At 40.3% G+C, this 14,688-nt stretch overlaps 1 protein-coding gene across 1 annotated transcript in view; it reads left to right on the top strand.

Annotated features, from left to right (window-relative positions):
• LOC129108047 (copine-8-like) overlaps positions 1 to 3,897 on the top strand; it is a 65,658-nt gene extending 61,761 nt beyond the window's left edge. Inside the window, exons 17-20 of the mRNA XM_054619690.1 lie at positions 401 to 503; positions 1,703 to 1,760; positions 2,514 to 2,587; positions 3,685 to 3,897. Of these exons, the coding sequence (XP_054475665.1) occupies positions 401 to 503; positions 1,703 to 1,760; positions 2,514 to 2,587; positions 3,685 to 3,897 (448 nt within the window). The remainder of the gene's footprint in view (positions 1 to 400; positions 504 to 1,702; positions 1,761 to 2,513; positions 2,588 to 3,684) is intronic.
• Positions 3,898 to 14,688: the final 10,791 nt, after the last annotated feature.

Raw genomic sequence — 14,688 nt, 5'->3', positions numbered from 1 at the left:
GCACAGCCTCCCTGAGTGTTTTTAAACTCTGTGCCTCCAGTTTATAACTTCCTGTCAAAGCAAAACAAAACACACAGTTCCTCCTTCCAAGTTACCGACAACAACATCTTCAGAGTTATTGTCTCAGACTTTACGAAGCTCCTCCAGAGACACAGAAGACATTACACCAGTTCCAAAGGTTGAGTTTTACTCCCCGCCTAATTGGTCCTGATGTGTTGAATCCGCGGCGTGCCCTTTCTAAATGAATAAAGAGGTAGATGTCAGCAGAAAAAAGAGACGTCTATATATTCCCCTTTTAATTTGAATAAAATGTTAAAAGAAGAGCCTCTGCCTCTCTCTTAATTGTGCTCATTTGACCTTTGACCCCCATCCTCTCTCTCTCTCTCTCCCTTCATTACAGGTATGCGTCAGCGGTGACGGACGGCTCCCAGTACTTCATCCTGCTCATCATCTCGGACGGCGTGATCACGGACATGGCGCAGACGAAGGAGTCCATCGTCAACGTACAGAACCACATTCACACTCAATCTATGTGCTCTATGTTTGTTATTGTCGCAGGCTCCATCGGTAAGACTTTGTGTCGCCGAGGCCTTTTTTATATATTTTTTTTTTACACGGTTTAACAAATGCAATTCACCGGCGGCGGTGGCGCGTACTGTACACTCATATTCCCTCAGTTAATTTAGTGTAAAACATGTGAGGAGCCCTGGAGGTCCAGCTGTGATTAAGCCTCTAATGGAGTCTAATAAACTGACGCACAAACATTGTTAGAGGAAGGATATGAAAAGCTGTCCTTCACTTTTTAGTTTCTCCCTCTCTCCCTCTGTCCCTCTTTCTCTTGCTCATCTTCACTAATAAGGGGGAGTGAGAGGTCGACCCCCCCCCCCACTACTATCCCGCTACGTTGAGCTCTAATAACTATGCTTTCTAATTAGTGTGATCAGAGTTGATGTGTGTAACGTTTCTTTTTTTTTTTCTCTCGTATATTTGAAGCCTCAGTGCTCTCGTTGCTCTTCGTCACCCAGCCTTCCCCTCCTCCTCCTCCTCCTCCTCCTCCTCATGATGTAATGTTATTGTAAAGTAAGATTTAGAGAGTAATTATTTACTAGCCCGCTGAGGAATCCGTGCCATATTTCAAGCAATTTCAAACGTTCATCTAATAACCCAACGAAGGAAGGTTATGAAACACCTTCATTCATCACTCCAAACTGTACTCTGCTGTCCCACCCGGACGGAGATTCAATAAACATTATTGCGGTGCAGGGCGGATGGGTGGGGTGGGGGGTGGGGGGGGGGGGGCAGGCAGAGGAAGATGTAAATGGGAGTCATTTTTGAAGCCGTGAAACTTAAGGAGATTTAGACAAAAGTTTAAGATGCATGAAATTAGAAGAAAAAAAACTCCATCCGGAAGAGGCTTTATGAAAAAAACATCTGCAGAGGCCAGATGGATTTGGACGAACCCCCCCCCACCATAACAATGTCGTTTAATTCTGCAATTGAGCTTCCTTTCTATGGACAGTTAGTAAGTCGCTCGGGGGGAGGGGGGGTGTTTCACTGACAGCCTGCGGCGTTTAAGATAGCGGATGGTGAATAAGAAAGAACGCAGCTTCTTCTTTCCTCCTCCTCCTCCTCCTCCTCCTCCTCCTCCTCCCTTTCTGCCTTTGATGAGCCTGTTTTGTGTTTCCTTTCGCCCCTCTTACAGGCTGCCTCTTTGCCCATGTCAATTATAATAGTCGGGGTCGGACCAGCAGAGTTTGACGGTAAGCAGAGCGAAGATCACGTGCATGTGTGTGTGCATGCTCTGTGTGTGTGTGTGTGTGTGTGTGTGTGTGTGTGTGTGTGTGTGTGTGTGTGTGTGTGTTTATTTGCATGCAGTAATCCATTGCCTTCATTCTCCTTCCTATCTCGACTCCCACATGGTTCAGCCCTTCCTTGTGCGGCTTTTCTTTTCTTCTCTCCTCCCATTCGTCCTCCCCTTAATTTCCTCCTCCTCCTCCTCCTCCTCTAATTTATCTTTCCAGAGGTTGTGCTTTTTCCTTTTTTTGATTTCTTGTCTTTTGTCAGTCGACGACGGCCTCTCACCTCTCTCCTGTGTTCTCGTGTTTACAATCCACAGAGCAGTCCTCCGTAAGCAGAGGAGCTCACTCACGAGGAGCTAATTAGCCTGCAAAGTCAACAGGATTTCCACTATTCTCACGCCCGTGAACTCAGTGTGCATGATGTCGTCCCCCACCCCCACCCCCCACCCCTCCCCCATACAGTGCACATGGTTGACTCTTGCTTACCCATATTCCAGCATGTTTCCCCCTATTTGTTGCATAGTCGTGTGCAGCTTTCACGGCTTTGATGGCTTCACGCTCAGCGACGCTAACCCCCGTGTTCTCATGCCACGTTTGGCTTCACCCACACTCTGAGGAAATGTAACCCAGTGGCGCGCTAATGGCTTCCACCCCAAACACACACACACACACACACACACACGAGGCGTGACTGATGTGCTTCCCTCCCCTCAGAGATGATCGAGCTGGACGGGGACGAGGAGAGGATCTCATCTCAGGGACGATACGCCGAGAGGGACATCGTTCAGGTACAGAGCTTTTTACCCCGGAGGAGAGGAGACGTGGGTCGAGAGGATGAGAGGATGAGAGGATGAGAGGATGAGAGGATGAGAGGGCCGTTTGCTCAGCAGAATGTCTTCAGAGAAATGTGGGAAAAGGTCAACGTGTTTGACCCTCTGCTGCGCTCTTGTTCTCAGTCTGCCGTTTTTCTACATTCCTCCCGCTGTCTCGCTCCGCCACACTACATCCACCTTTTCTTCTGTGTCCTTTTCACTCTTTTGTCTTCTTTCACTTTCTCGTATCTGATATTTTATCTTACCAAATCATCTTTCACCCTTGTCTCCTCTTTTCCTCTGACTCTTTGAATCCTCTTCTCTCATTTTATAGCCTCCTCGCTCTTTGTTTCCTCTACTCTCCTCTTTACCACATTTCCTATCATCTCCCCACATTTCATTGTTTCCTCTTCTCTTTTCCCCTTTCCTTGTTTTATCTCCTCTCCTCTCCTTCGTTCCTTGTTTTATCTCTCTACTCATCTTGTACCTTCTCCTCTCCTTATCTCCGCTCTGGTTTCCTCTCCTCTCTCCACTTCCTGTTTCCTCTCCTCTGCTTGTTTTCTCTCTTCACCTTTTTCCCTCTCCTCTTTATATCTTCCCTTTTGGTTTTCTCTCCCCTCCTCACCGTATGTCCTCTTGTCTCTTCATCTCCTCTCCTTGTTTCCTCTCCTCTCCTTACTCTGTTTTCTCTCCTTTCCTCTTTTTCTCCTCTCTCCTCAGCTTGTTTCCTCTCCTATCAACTTACTGTTTCCTTTCCTCTTCTTTTTCTTCTCTTCTCTTTATATCCTCTTAAATTTCATATCCTCTCTTCATATCCTCTTCTTCTCACCTCTCCCCCCCTCACCTAATGTCCTCTTGTCTCCTCATCTCCTCTCTTTATTTCCTCTCCTCTACTCAACTTGTTTCCTGTTCTCTCCTGATCTCCTCCTCTTTCGTCCCCTCCTCTCCTCACTCAGTTTTCTATCCTTTCCTTATCTCCTCTCAGTTTTTCCTCACTCAGTTTTCTATCCTTTCCTTATCTCCTCTCATGGTTCCCTCTCCTCACCTTGTTTCCTTTCCTCTCTTCCCCACAGTTCGTACCGTTCAGAGACTACATTGACCGACGGGGGAACCACATCCTCAGCATGGCTCGCCTGGCTAAGGAGGTGCTCGCCGAAATCCCGGACCAGTTCCTGTCCTACATGAGGACCCGGGGGATCAAACCGGGCCCCTTGCCTCCTCCTTACACCCCCTGTCCTCCACCGGCTCTCCACCCGCTCCTCTGCAGACGGGTAAGCCGAATCTAAAGGCGGAGGCCTCGCTGTCGACGCCGGGCCGGCCGACTCTGCCGGTCTCTCCTCTCCTCTCTCTGCTTCTTCTTCTTCCTACTCTTCACTGGAAGCTTTTGAGCACACGGCGAAACCCTCGCTCTCGCTCTCTCTCTCTCATGTTGCACTGTCGGGGAAACGTTTGACCATGAGCCGAGGGCCATGATGCGGATAACCCCAGAGTCGGATGCTTCCGCTTTTTGGAAGAAGGGGCTTTTTTTTCCATAGCGGATGAAAGTGGGGGTTTTAAAAGGGGGTCATGATGGGAGTCTGAGATCTCCCACCTCCACCTGGAAGCCTGGACAGGACAGAAACGGACCACTTGAAGCCGTCAGATTGAAACACTGATCATCTGCTATTTCTATTTCCACTTCCTGTATCTTTCACAAAATCGTGTCTCTCAATATTCAAATGTTTACAAAAATGAGGACGGGACTGGAGCGTTTTTTTCAGGAGGAAATTTATACCAATCAATGTGAAAAACCTTTTTCAGATTCCTATTTTTTCGGCTGCAGAAACTGAAAGTTGTGACTTTGTACAAAAAAAACATTTCAGGCCCTGGTGCCACATTCTTCATTACAGAGGGTGTATGTTATCTTTTTTTTTTTTTTTTTTTTTAAATAAATGGAGCATGTGCTAGTTTTAACAGAAGCATGCACTGTCGTCCTGCACTCAGGGCTTTGTCCCTCCCACACAATCCCCCCCCTCACCACCTCCATCACCACCATCACCTCCACTACCATGTTCCATTAACAACAAACCCATCACCCACCTGAAATCTTCCCAAGACTCCTCCCACCTTCTGCTCCGTCCAGCGGCCCTGACTCAAACGGAAGCCGTACTCCCTTGGGAGTCGGGTCAAATCAAATGCAGCAGGGACTCGAACCAGCCTTACTCTTTATCGTCAGATAACGTTCACAGACACCGTGTCCTCCGTGGGTTCTGGTAATGTGGATCTCCAAGCCCAGAAGTCAAAAATTCACATCTCACTACCGAACCTGACTGTGTGTGTGTAACAAGTCTTTTTTATTTCATGGAACAACATTGTTCTTCAGCAGCATTTTTTTTGTTCTGTTTTACGTCTCTCTACCTCTCACGATGTTTAGTATTGTCAAAAAAAAAGGTTGTTTAAATTAACAAAATGTCGGCGTGCCAGTCTGAAGAGTTCCCAGTTTTACTTTTCTCACATCATAAAATATTTGTAGGATGAGAATTAAAAAGCACTTTGGTAGCTGTCAGATCAGGTGAGTCACACCTTTGTGTTAGCAGCACACTGTGAATATGTGCACAGAAAACAGTTAACCAACAAACCAAGATGCAAAGATGCTTATATTTTAGAAACTACCCTTATGGATCAAAGTAGTAACTGTGAGCACATTTGTTTTTTATGTTCCATGTTGTCCAACAATGTTGCAACTAAAATCAGTAATAATCCCGAAAGGTTTAATACAGTAGTAGGTCGCTAATCACCTCCTTAAAGGAACAGTCACCAGAAAACAACACAAAATGTTTTTTGGTATCAAACTCTCCTCCTGTAGGCTTGAAAGGTGGCTCTGAATACTTCTGGGATGACAGCAGCTGCTCTTAAATTAGATTTAAAAACACTTATAATGGATCCTTGTGGCAGTTTTCCAGCAGTTTCCATATTGGCTCACCCTCTTTAAAAAAGAAAAAAATAGATTTAAATACGTCTCTTGGTGTTTATTAACAGCTTATCCACCAGATGGACAACCAACTTAGCCACTCAGAGGTTTGTTAGTGAGATTAAGAACGGGTCTGAACAAATGAAGACAATGAATTTTCATCCAAATTGGCGACGTACGTGGATGAAACAGCTGGTCGTTTTCTTTAATAAATGCATATTACTCTGAGCAATGATGTCCAACAAATTTGGAATATTTTTAGTTATATATTCTGAGATTTCTGTATTTTGTTTGTAAAACTTAATGTCAAATACTTCCATCAACAACCTTTTGCTGTTTAAGTTTTTTAGTTTATGTGAGTTTTTAGTACTTGAAGTCTGATTTTCAAGACTCTTCTCTGTCATCCAAGCAGTATTTTCAACAAAAATATGTCTAAACACAGCTTCCATTTGTTGATAACATAGATTTACTTTATGTTAATTGGCTGCAAAAACTGTATAATGACGTTTTTTAACCACCGTATTTTATTCAAAACCTAGTTGTTCGGGGGAAGTATTCCTTTAAAAAGGGGAAATACTCAATCAAAAACAGGTAATTGCACTGCCACTTTTAGCCAAGTTTTGGGGAGAAAATCAAATGCAACCTTGCTGCTGTTTTGCCCATTAATGTGTGCATGAAAACTCTGAACAAAGCACAAACCATTTCCTGCCAGAAAAGCTACAGCCACCGTATCCAGAGTCTCCTTCTAACTAAATGTGTGAACAAACAGCGATCATACATTTTTTTGTCTCTCTTTACTACAAACTGTAGATCCTATCAGTACTTTTTAGGGCCCTATTCAGTCAAGGAATCAAAGTAAGAGAAGGTTTACAACATTTTTTCTAAACTTATGCCTCAAAATAATCTTATACTTCTTGGCTGATGATGCTTAAATACAATATCTACTAATAACATGCTTGTAAAACAGATATTTATACACTGTACAAATTTCTGCCTTTTTTTGTGTATCGGTTAATATACTGTTTATGTAATGCTGCTTCTTGACTGCTGATGTAAGTATTACATTTTATACTGAGGCCTGGAATCATATTTAAATCATGACTAACAGGCCTTATTCATGTTTATACATAAGTTATTCATATTTAAATCATGAACGACAGGCCTGTATTTTTTTAACAAGCTAATGGTTAGTTATTAATGTGTGTTTTAAAGTAGACCCGGTGATCAAGTACACTACGTAGCAACGTTTTCCTGCCAAAATTTGACACATTGTTAAAGGGAAAGTTGAGGTGTTTTGAAGTGGGGTTGTATTAGCTGCTTCAATTCATTTATTAGATGTAGATGGCAAACGAAGAAATAGACAGTAGTACCAGCAAAGGAGAAAAGAAATGTGCTACTGTGGACGGGGCAGCAGCAACAATGTCTCTTAGCCATTTAAAAAAATCAATATCAGTTTAATTGTATGCTTTAATTAGAATATTTTCACTGCTTTACATTGCACTAAGACAGCCCTTTATGAAGGCAAACTGAAGCAGTTATATATATATATATATATATATATATATATATATATATATATATATATATATATATGTGCTCTTCAAAGTCACTAGACTCCATTGACAAAATCAGTTACTAACTCATTGTGTGACTTTGGTGAATCTGCACTTGACTCTTTAACACCAAAGTCACACAATAACACACTTAGGGTCATAGTTTTATAATGTTTTTCCATTTGTTGTCATGTACAGTACCAGTCAAAAGTTTGGACACACCTTCTCATTCAATGGTTTTTCTTTATTTTTATTTTTATTTTTTTTTCGACATTGTAGATTAATATTGAAGACATCCAAACTATGAAGGAACACATATGGAATTATGTGGTAAACAAACAAATGCTCAACAAACCAGAATATGTTTTATATTTTAGACTCTTCAAAGTAGTTGAATGAGAAGGTGTGTCCAAACTTTTGACTGGTACTGTATGAAAATACCCAAAATGAACACTGTAGATGGACTATTTCATAACTAAAAGCAAATTATGTAAAGAAGATTTCCCTACTTATGATTCTGTCCCAACGCTTTTCAATCCATAATTGGGTTGATCACTCTTACAGTTTTCTCTATGAGCGGTTTCAGCTGTATTGTTTTTGTCTAAAAGTGTCTAAAACACAAATTTCTGCGCCATCCATTCACAGCAGTACATTGCTTTGCTTCCTGTCCTGTACTACTGACTGCTTCTCCAAACTGGGATCCTACCGACCGCCATCTACTGTATTTGATATACTGACTACAGATAAAAAACCTCACACAACCCTACTTCAAATAACACAAACTATCCCTTTAAGTGTAGCGTCTAATTGTTGGCCGAGGCTCATCACGGAAAAAGCTTGTCATTCAGTTTGACTGAATAGGGTCCGTCTGTGTGGGGACAGGTGGTCTGGTAGATTTTGTACTCTTCAGTATTGTTGTTTAATGGCCGATTGCACAATGTAGCACTGGTCTCAGGTCTGGTGTTTGGACTGGAGCAACACCAGACCGAGCCGTATCAGACCAGATCAAGCAGGAACAGTCTTTTTATATACATATATATATAATTATAAATACGTATTCTGTATATACTGTTTTTGTGTACCGGAGAGTTGACTTGCAGCGAAACTGCCGGGACTCTGACTCTCCTCCTGAAACACAAGGCAGGGCCTTTCAATTATTTATCACGACACAATGTCAGCTTCATCTCACACCCACACTCTCGTATACACTGTACATCCAGTACATGTATTTATATATGAAACATGCATGACACTTACATAACAAGGCCAGGGTTGAGTGAAGATTCATTTTTTTTGCTTGTTTTCGCAGAGAAACAGTGGTTTCACAAGGCGTGACATTTATCTGAGTAATAACAGCTTTAAAAGCAGAGTTTCTCAACTTATTTATGTTCTGCGACCTCATTTTTAGGTCACGAATGTGAAGTTGTTATGGGAATTTCTAAATAGCATAAACAGTATTCAGTTTCAAGATCTTGGAGGCAACAGCAATTGGACTATTTTGAAAGAAAAATCCTCACCAAGGCTGTGCAATCCTTTATTAGCAACATTTTGTTTAACTTTTGATAATATAAACTGTTTAGAACATTTAAATCTGCATCTGGTTCCAGATGTTCAAGATTCTTTGTACAAAGCTCACCATGAAAAAAATAGTGGAAATATTCGTTAAAAACACTTTTAACCAATCACACAAATGTGACCGAAAAACACAACATCCTTAACCTGAGATAACGATGCTAAACAATATTAAAACCAGTTGACCGTAGGCTAAGATTCGTTCCCCTTAGTTACGCCGTCAAGCTTTCCATTTTCAAACAACTTCTCATTTTTTCCTGCTAACCATCGATTTTGCCAGCTGAAATGACAACAACTTAAGCTACTGTTAGCTCTATGAATTGTTTATAAAAAGCTGTATTTGATCAACCTTTACATCTTTTCAGCTCACTTGTTTTCAAACAAGAATCTTGTACAGTTAAAGGGGTCTTAAATATGGAATTGCAAGCTGACATTCATGATATAACATCAAAAGACTAAAGCTAACAGGTCACAGGCAAAAAGTTCAATGTTCTCGACATGGAAATAAAGAAACAGTATTAGTAGTTAACGCAAATTAGTTATTATGATAAGAGAACGCGTTAAATCAGACAGTTCATTTTTTTCTAATAAACCCCTCTTTGGCTGCTAAGCTAAAAGTATAATTTCATCAATTTAACAAGAATAACGTTTAAAATCAGTCCTCATTTTAGAGGCTAGCCGATGTGTTTGGCTGGCTTTTGTTATCTCGAGTAACAGTGTTGGAGTTGTTTGAGCGTAAACGTCCCACAATATAGTCGTAACTTGTAACCTTAAAAACTAAGTTGATGAAATACAAGTAATGATCGATTGTCAGCTAATTAACTAGACTAGCTAATGATAGCAGATCTCATGGACAAACCATTTCAACATTTCTAGATGTTACAAACTTTGGCTCATGTTTTTGGTTTTGGACAAACGCTGTTTAGGAGTAGATGTTTAATAAATGGTCAATTGATTTTATTATTTGACTAAATGTTTTAAGCAATTAAAAAAAGATCAGCCCCATAAAGGATTGAGAAACTCTGACGACTACAAAGCCACATCATATGACCCATATGATTCTTTGTTGTGCGGTATAAATACGACAGCAAGTAGATCTTCTCTTTAGCACCGCATGGATTTGTCCTCAGGACGAGGAAATTAAAATACTGTTTGCACAAGAGCTCTGTTGGAGTTGGGAGTCTTAACATAAACCCATGGGGTTTTTGTCACGTGGGGCTGCGATGTGTGAAATCACTGTTCCTCCGAGGCTGCGTCGGTGTAGGAGTGACAATCAAAAGCATTTATTGTGTAGGAGAATACAAAGCGAGAAAAAAGTAAACCACCAAACAAAAAACAACAACCCTGAGCCACCGGTGGACAAACGAGCTTTAATGACGCCGGCTTCCACCGCTCATGGCTGCGTCCGTGTCACTCTGCCAAGGCGGCACCGTGTCAGCATGCCAGGCCACATGAACGCCCACGTGATCTTCACACATCCAACGTGAAAAGTTGTTTACTGTACCTTTTATAATGTTAACAAAGTGGTTTTAATTGAATGCTCGTGATGAATATCCTGTTTTTACTCTGATGTTTTTCTTTTTCATAGCATGCATTAAGTTTGCATGTTTTCTAACAGAGATGCATCGGTGGGTTTAAAAATAATTGTAATATGACATCTTTACGTGTTATTTTAGACAACTTTTATGCCTTAAAAGTCTCACTGATCAATTTTTGAGTCGTGCAATGCCTTCAGATGTTTCTTTTGAAGACTTATTCCTTTCTTTTTGTTGTTTTTTTGGGGTACGCTCATGCACAGCCACTCATCAGACATCATCTCATAGCATTGTTCTGTCAAACCCAGTGGTTGAAGTGATGTGAATAAGAGGGAGGGTGATCAAAACTCTCGCTCTCAACAGAGAGACAGAATCATTGAGCTGAGAATAACGTTGCCCAGTCTCAAACAGCCGTCGTTAAAGTTCCAATCAATCTGTATTTTATCATAAACTGAAACCCCCAAATTCATGAATCCATTTTTCATCAGCCCACAAAAAAGATGATTCATGGCTTCTGCATGATGCTTGGGATTACACAAATCAAAAAATGATTTGTCCATTGATGAATAATATGTACTTTATATCAGTTCTTGAGGTTAGTGATATTGTATGACAGCACAGGTTTTACTGTTCTAATAGGAAATAATGGAAGCCACTAAAGATTGATTTAAAATGACTATTTCTGTAAGAATTGAAGTCTTTCAATAAATATTCATATCAAACTTTTTTTTTTGTGTTGTTTTTTGGTAGATCACTAGATCCTCAGAATGTCAAACTATAAAAAATAACCTTAGATATAATCAATTTTGTGCCAGTAATGATTTTTGTTGCCTGTCTTTAACATCCTAGTGTGTTAACCAACAAAAAAACTCTTCTTAGATTCGCTCTCCGTGTTGATGGGCACCTGTCCTGGTTGACGATGCCAATTCAATCTGTTCAAACAGCGCCAGCGCACTGGAATAGATGTACTTCACACCATTGCACCTTTAAAGTCAGCATCTCAAGATCTATTACACTTTAACGGGGTGACAGGCTGTCCTATTCCAAACACTCCTCCAAATGTGGCTGAGAAAAGCAGTCTCCTTTTTTGCCTGAATGTCGATGAAAATCTGCGTCTTGTTTTTCACCTTTCATTAGATAAAGCTGATTATTATTTTACTTTTCTTTTCTCGCATCAACAAATGCCACAAAAAGGCTAAAATAAGAAATACCTATTATCATATCAAAGTTCCTTTCCATGCAAGTTTGCAACACACTATCTACACAATAATGGAGGTGTGTGTAAAAGCTGTTTTCTGCAGTAATTTTAATACAACTTTCAGTTTCTCTGAAGAACAAACTAGTGCATGTCACTAGTTCATGCTTTAAGGGGGATTTGAATAACAGGAAGGCATACTCTCTCATAATCTGTGCCAGGTAAAGCAGCATTTGATTACCTCCGCTGCTGTAGAGAGCAACAACATCCAGGGGAGTAAACAGATTTCAGTTTAAAAGTATTCCTTGACTGTTGGTTAAAACTTTGTTCATAAAAAATCTCAGTGATTTATTAACTAACAAAAAAAGGTCTGCATTTAAACTCCCATGGCTTTTCTAGGCAATCCAAAGAGTTTTAAAAAAAAAAAGAGGTGGGAGGTGTCTCGCTCACATCGAGCCATCTGGAGATTACAGTTGAACAATCCCTCAAAGGCCTTTAAACCCTTTACATTATATGACATTCTTTGTACAATCACATTTCATGGAATCTCTGCTTCATTATTTAGTACTTTGTGGAGCATCACGAGAGTAATAAAACTGAACAGAAATAACAGAACATCATAGGACCATCTGATTTATGGTGCAGGAAATCAAACCTCCAAAAAGATAGGGCTTGTGTACAAAAGCATCTCACCTGAATCTTTTATTTTGTGTGTCATATTTTATTTAATCAGTGGTTCTGCTGAACTGACCACCCAGTCAGAGATGCAGAGGCAATGGTGAGTGAGTGGAGTAGCCTCCTGTCTTTATAGATACACAATCCAATGGTTCTTTATGAAACTTGAGGCCTTTTCTGCTTTATTATCTGGCACGGTCGTTACACGCTTTCAGAATAGAAACTAAACAGGAAACTAATCGGTTGATGCTGTTGGGAAGTGATCTGACATGCTAACAGCGTGCTGCTTTGTAAAAAAAAGTGACAGTGTGCTAATTACAGCCAGTAGACCTCTTTCTCTTCCTCGTTCCAGTCCTGTCCAAGGTTTTTAATGAGCACTCATTGCTATCTGCTCTGTGCTTTTATCTGCACGTGATTTTTTAACTTCACGTTGAATTATTATATAATTACTGTCGCCTCCCACTTGAAGCTATAATCAGAAACTTTAATTGGCACTCTTACGCACACACGCACACACACCAGAAACATGGTAGGTTTATGTTGGATCACAGAAACACAACCAGATTGAGCATCTGTTGTATTTGCTGCTAGGGATGATAAAATGGCTTTCTGACAATAATGAAGTTTGTGGAGCACCTTTGAAAGATTAAAACATACATCATAGAAAATATGTGTGCTCCTCTGTGTTTGTAACATAAAATAAACTATAACAAGGACATAAGCAGCATTAAAACAGCTGCAAAACAAAAAATATAAGAAATAAAATGTGTATACAGTAAATACTGAAATTTGCTTAATAAAAAAGTCTCACAATAAAAGAAAGAACCTATTAGTTGTGTAGAAAAGCTATTATATAAAAATGTGTAAGACAAGATTTAAAAGCAGCGCCACCTCTGGAAGACTATTTCAGATTTGAGTCTGTACAACAAAGCCTGATTATCTTTAGCTTTTAAACTGGTCTCTGGAACAGTTCAAAGTCTGGGAGGCCTGTTTGGTAACTAAGGGGTCAAAAGTTAAGTTATATACTCTGGCGTCAGGCCATGCAAGGTCTAGTTTGTAATTTAAAGTAGTGTAAAATGATTTTTCAGGGAAATTAAGCCAAGATTGGGTGATGTGTGAAAAACGTATTTCTTCAGGTCAGTAGTCGGGCAGCTGAATTAAATTGTTGTACAATTTGTGGGTAGCTCAACTGTTACAAGGGCATCACAATAATCGAGGCGTGAGGGTGAAAAAGCAACACATTTTCTCTGTGCCTAAATGACAGAATTGATGCGATTTCCTTCTAATGGATGGTTCTCCTCAGTTGATAAAACATGACTGGGCTAATGTGTTCACTGACGATGAGCAGAGCCTCAGAATTAGATTTTTAAAAGTTGTGGCACATCCATTAGTTTACATCATCTAAGCAGCTACGAAATGAAGCCAACTTTCTAGGGTTTGAATGAGAGGTATAACGCCGTATCGTCTGCATAGCGACAGTGGCATGTAGATAGTGAATAGACCAGGTCCCAGAATGGTTCCTTGTGGTACTCCATGTTTGATCTCAGCAGTGACCATTCAGTTTTACGAGATATATCCTGTTAATTTATCAAATTTAGAAGTGTTGATATCCATATTTTGATGCCTTCTGGCTGGCAGCACTGTCTGTCCTTTCATCCGCCCGTCCGTCCAATTTATCGTGAACGCAATATCTCAGGAACACCATGAGGGAATTTCTTCGAATTTGGCACAAAGGTTGACCTGGACTCAAAGATGAACTGATTACTCTTTGGTGATAAAAGGTCGCTGTGACCTTGCAAAAATAGTTTTGCTATATATAAATTAATACTATAACTATAACAATTCCACACAAAAGTCTAATCGGATAAAATGATTAAATTATGATTTTTATTTTGCAGGGACAATGCACACCAATCAACAGTCAAACTGTAAGTGAGCCAGAGTTAGCCAGAGAGGCTAGTTTTCATCTGCTGTCCCCAGCCAGATGTTTGAAGGCAGCCTAAAATAACAAATTTTCAAATAAAAATAGAATTAAAATGCATAGATAAACAGACAGTAACGTATAGACAAAACCAATGCACATATAAGCAAAACCAAAGTGTACATAAGACACTAGAGCAGGGCAGACATAACAGGCTGCAGCATGCGGCAGGTAGAACAAACACCTACAGTACAAGCACATATATAACACCTCTTGAAGCAGATCTAGTGTGTCTGCTGCTTTGAGTGCTTTGTTTAATAAAATCACTAAGTGGAGGCGGGGCCATACCATGTCATTTCTTTAAAAACAGACACACATCAGTGAATTTAATGAGGTTCTCCCAACTCAAGATATGGTGTTTGGTGAGGATATTGCAGTGATGATGACTTTTGTGTTTTTTATCAAGTGTTTTTCGAGCTTGTTTATGGAGAATATGAATAGATTATAATGTTGTGCTGCTGGCTTGTGCCCAGCTGGTTAAGCAGTAGGTCAGATGGGGGACAATCATCGCATTAAAATACTTTATTAAAAAAGAGATTAGAATCAATAATAATTCCTAAATATTAAAAATCTGACACTACCTGTAGCCTCTCACCAGCAACATAAACATCTGGCT

This window comes from Anoplopoma fimbria, chromosome 19 (genome assembly GCF_027596085.1).
Source record: "Anoplopoma fimbria isolate UVic2021 breed Golden Eagle Sablefish chromosome 19, Afim_UVic_2022, whole genome shotgun sequence".
Taxonomy (NCBI): Eukaryota; Metazoa; Chordata; class Actinopteri; order Perciformes; family Anoplopomatidae; genus Anoplopoma; species Anoplopoma fimbria.
This window is presented reverse-complemented; position numbering and strand designations above follow the sequence as displayed.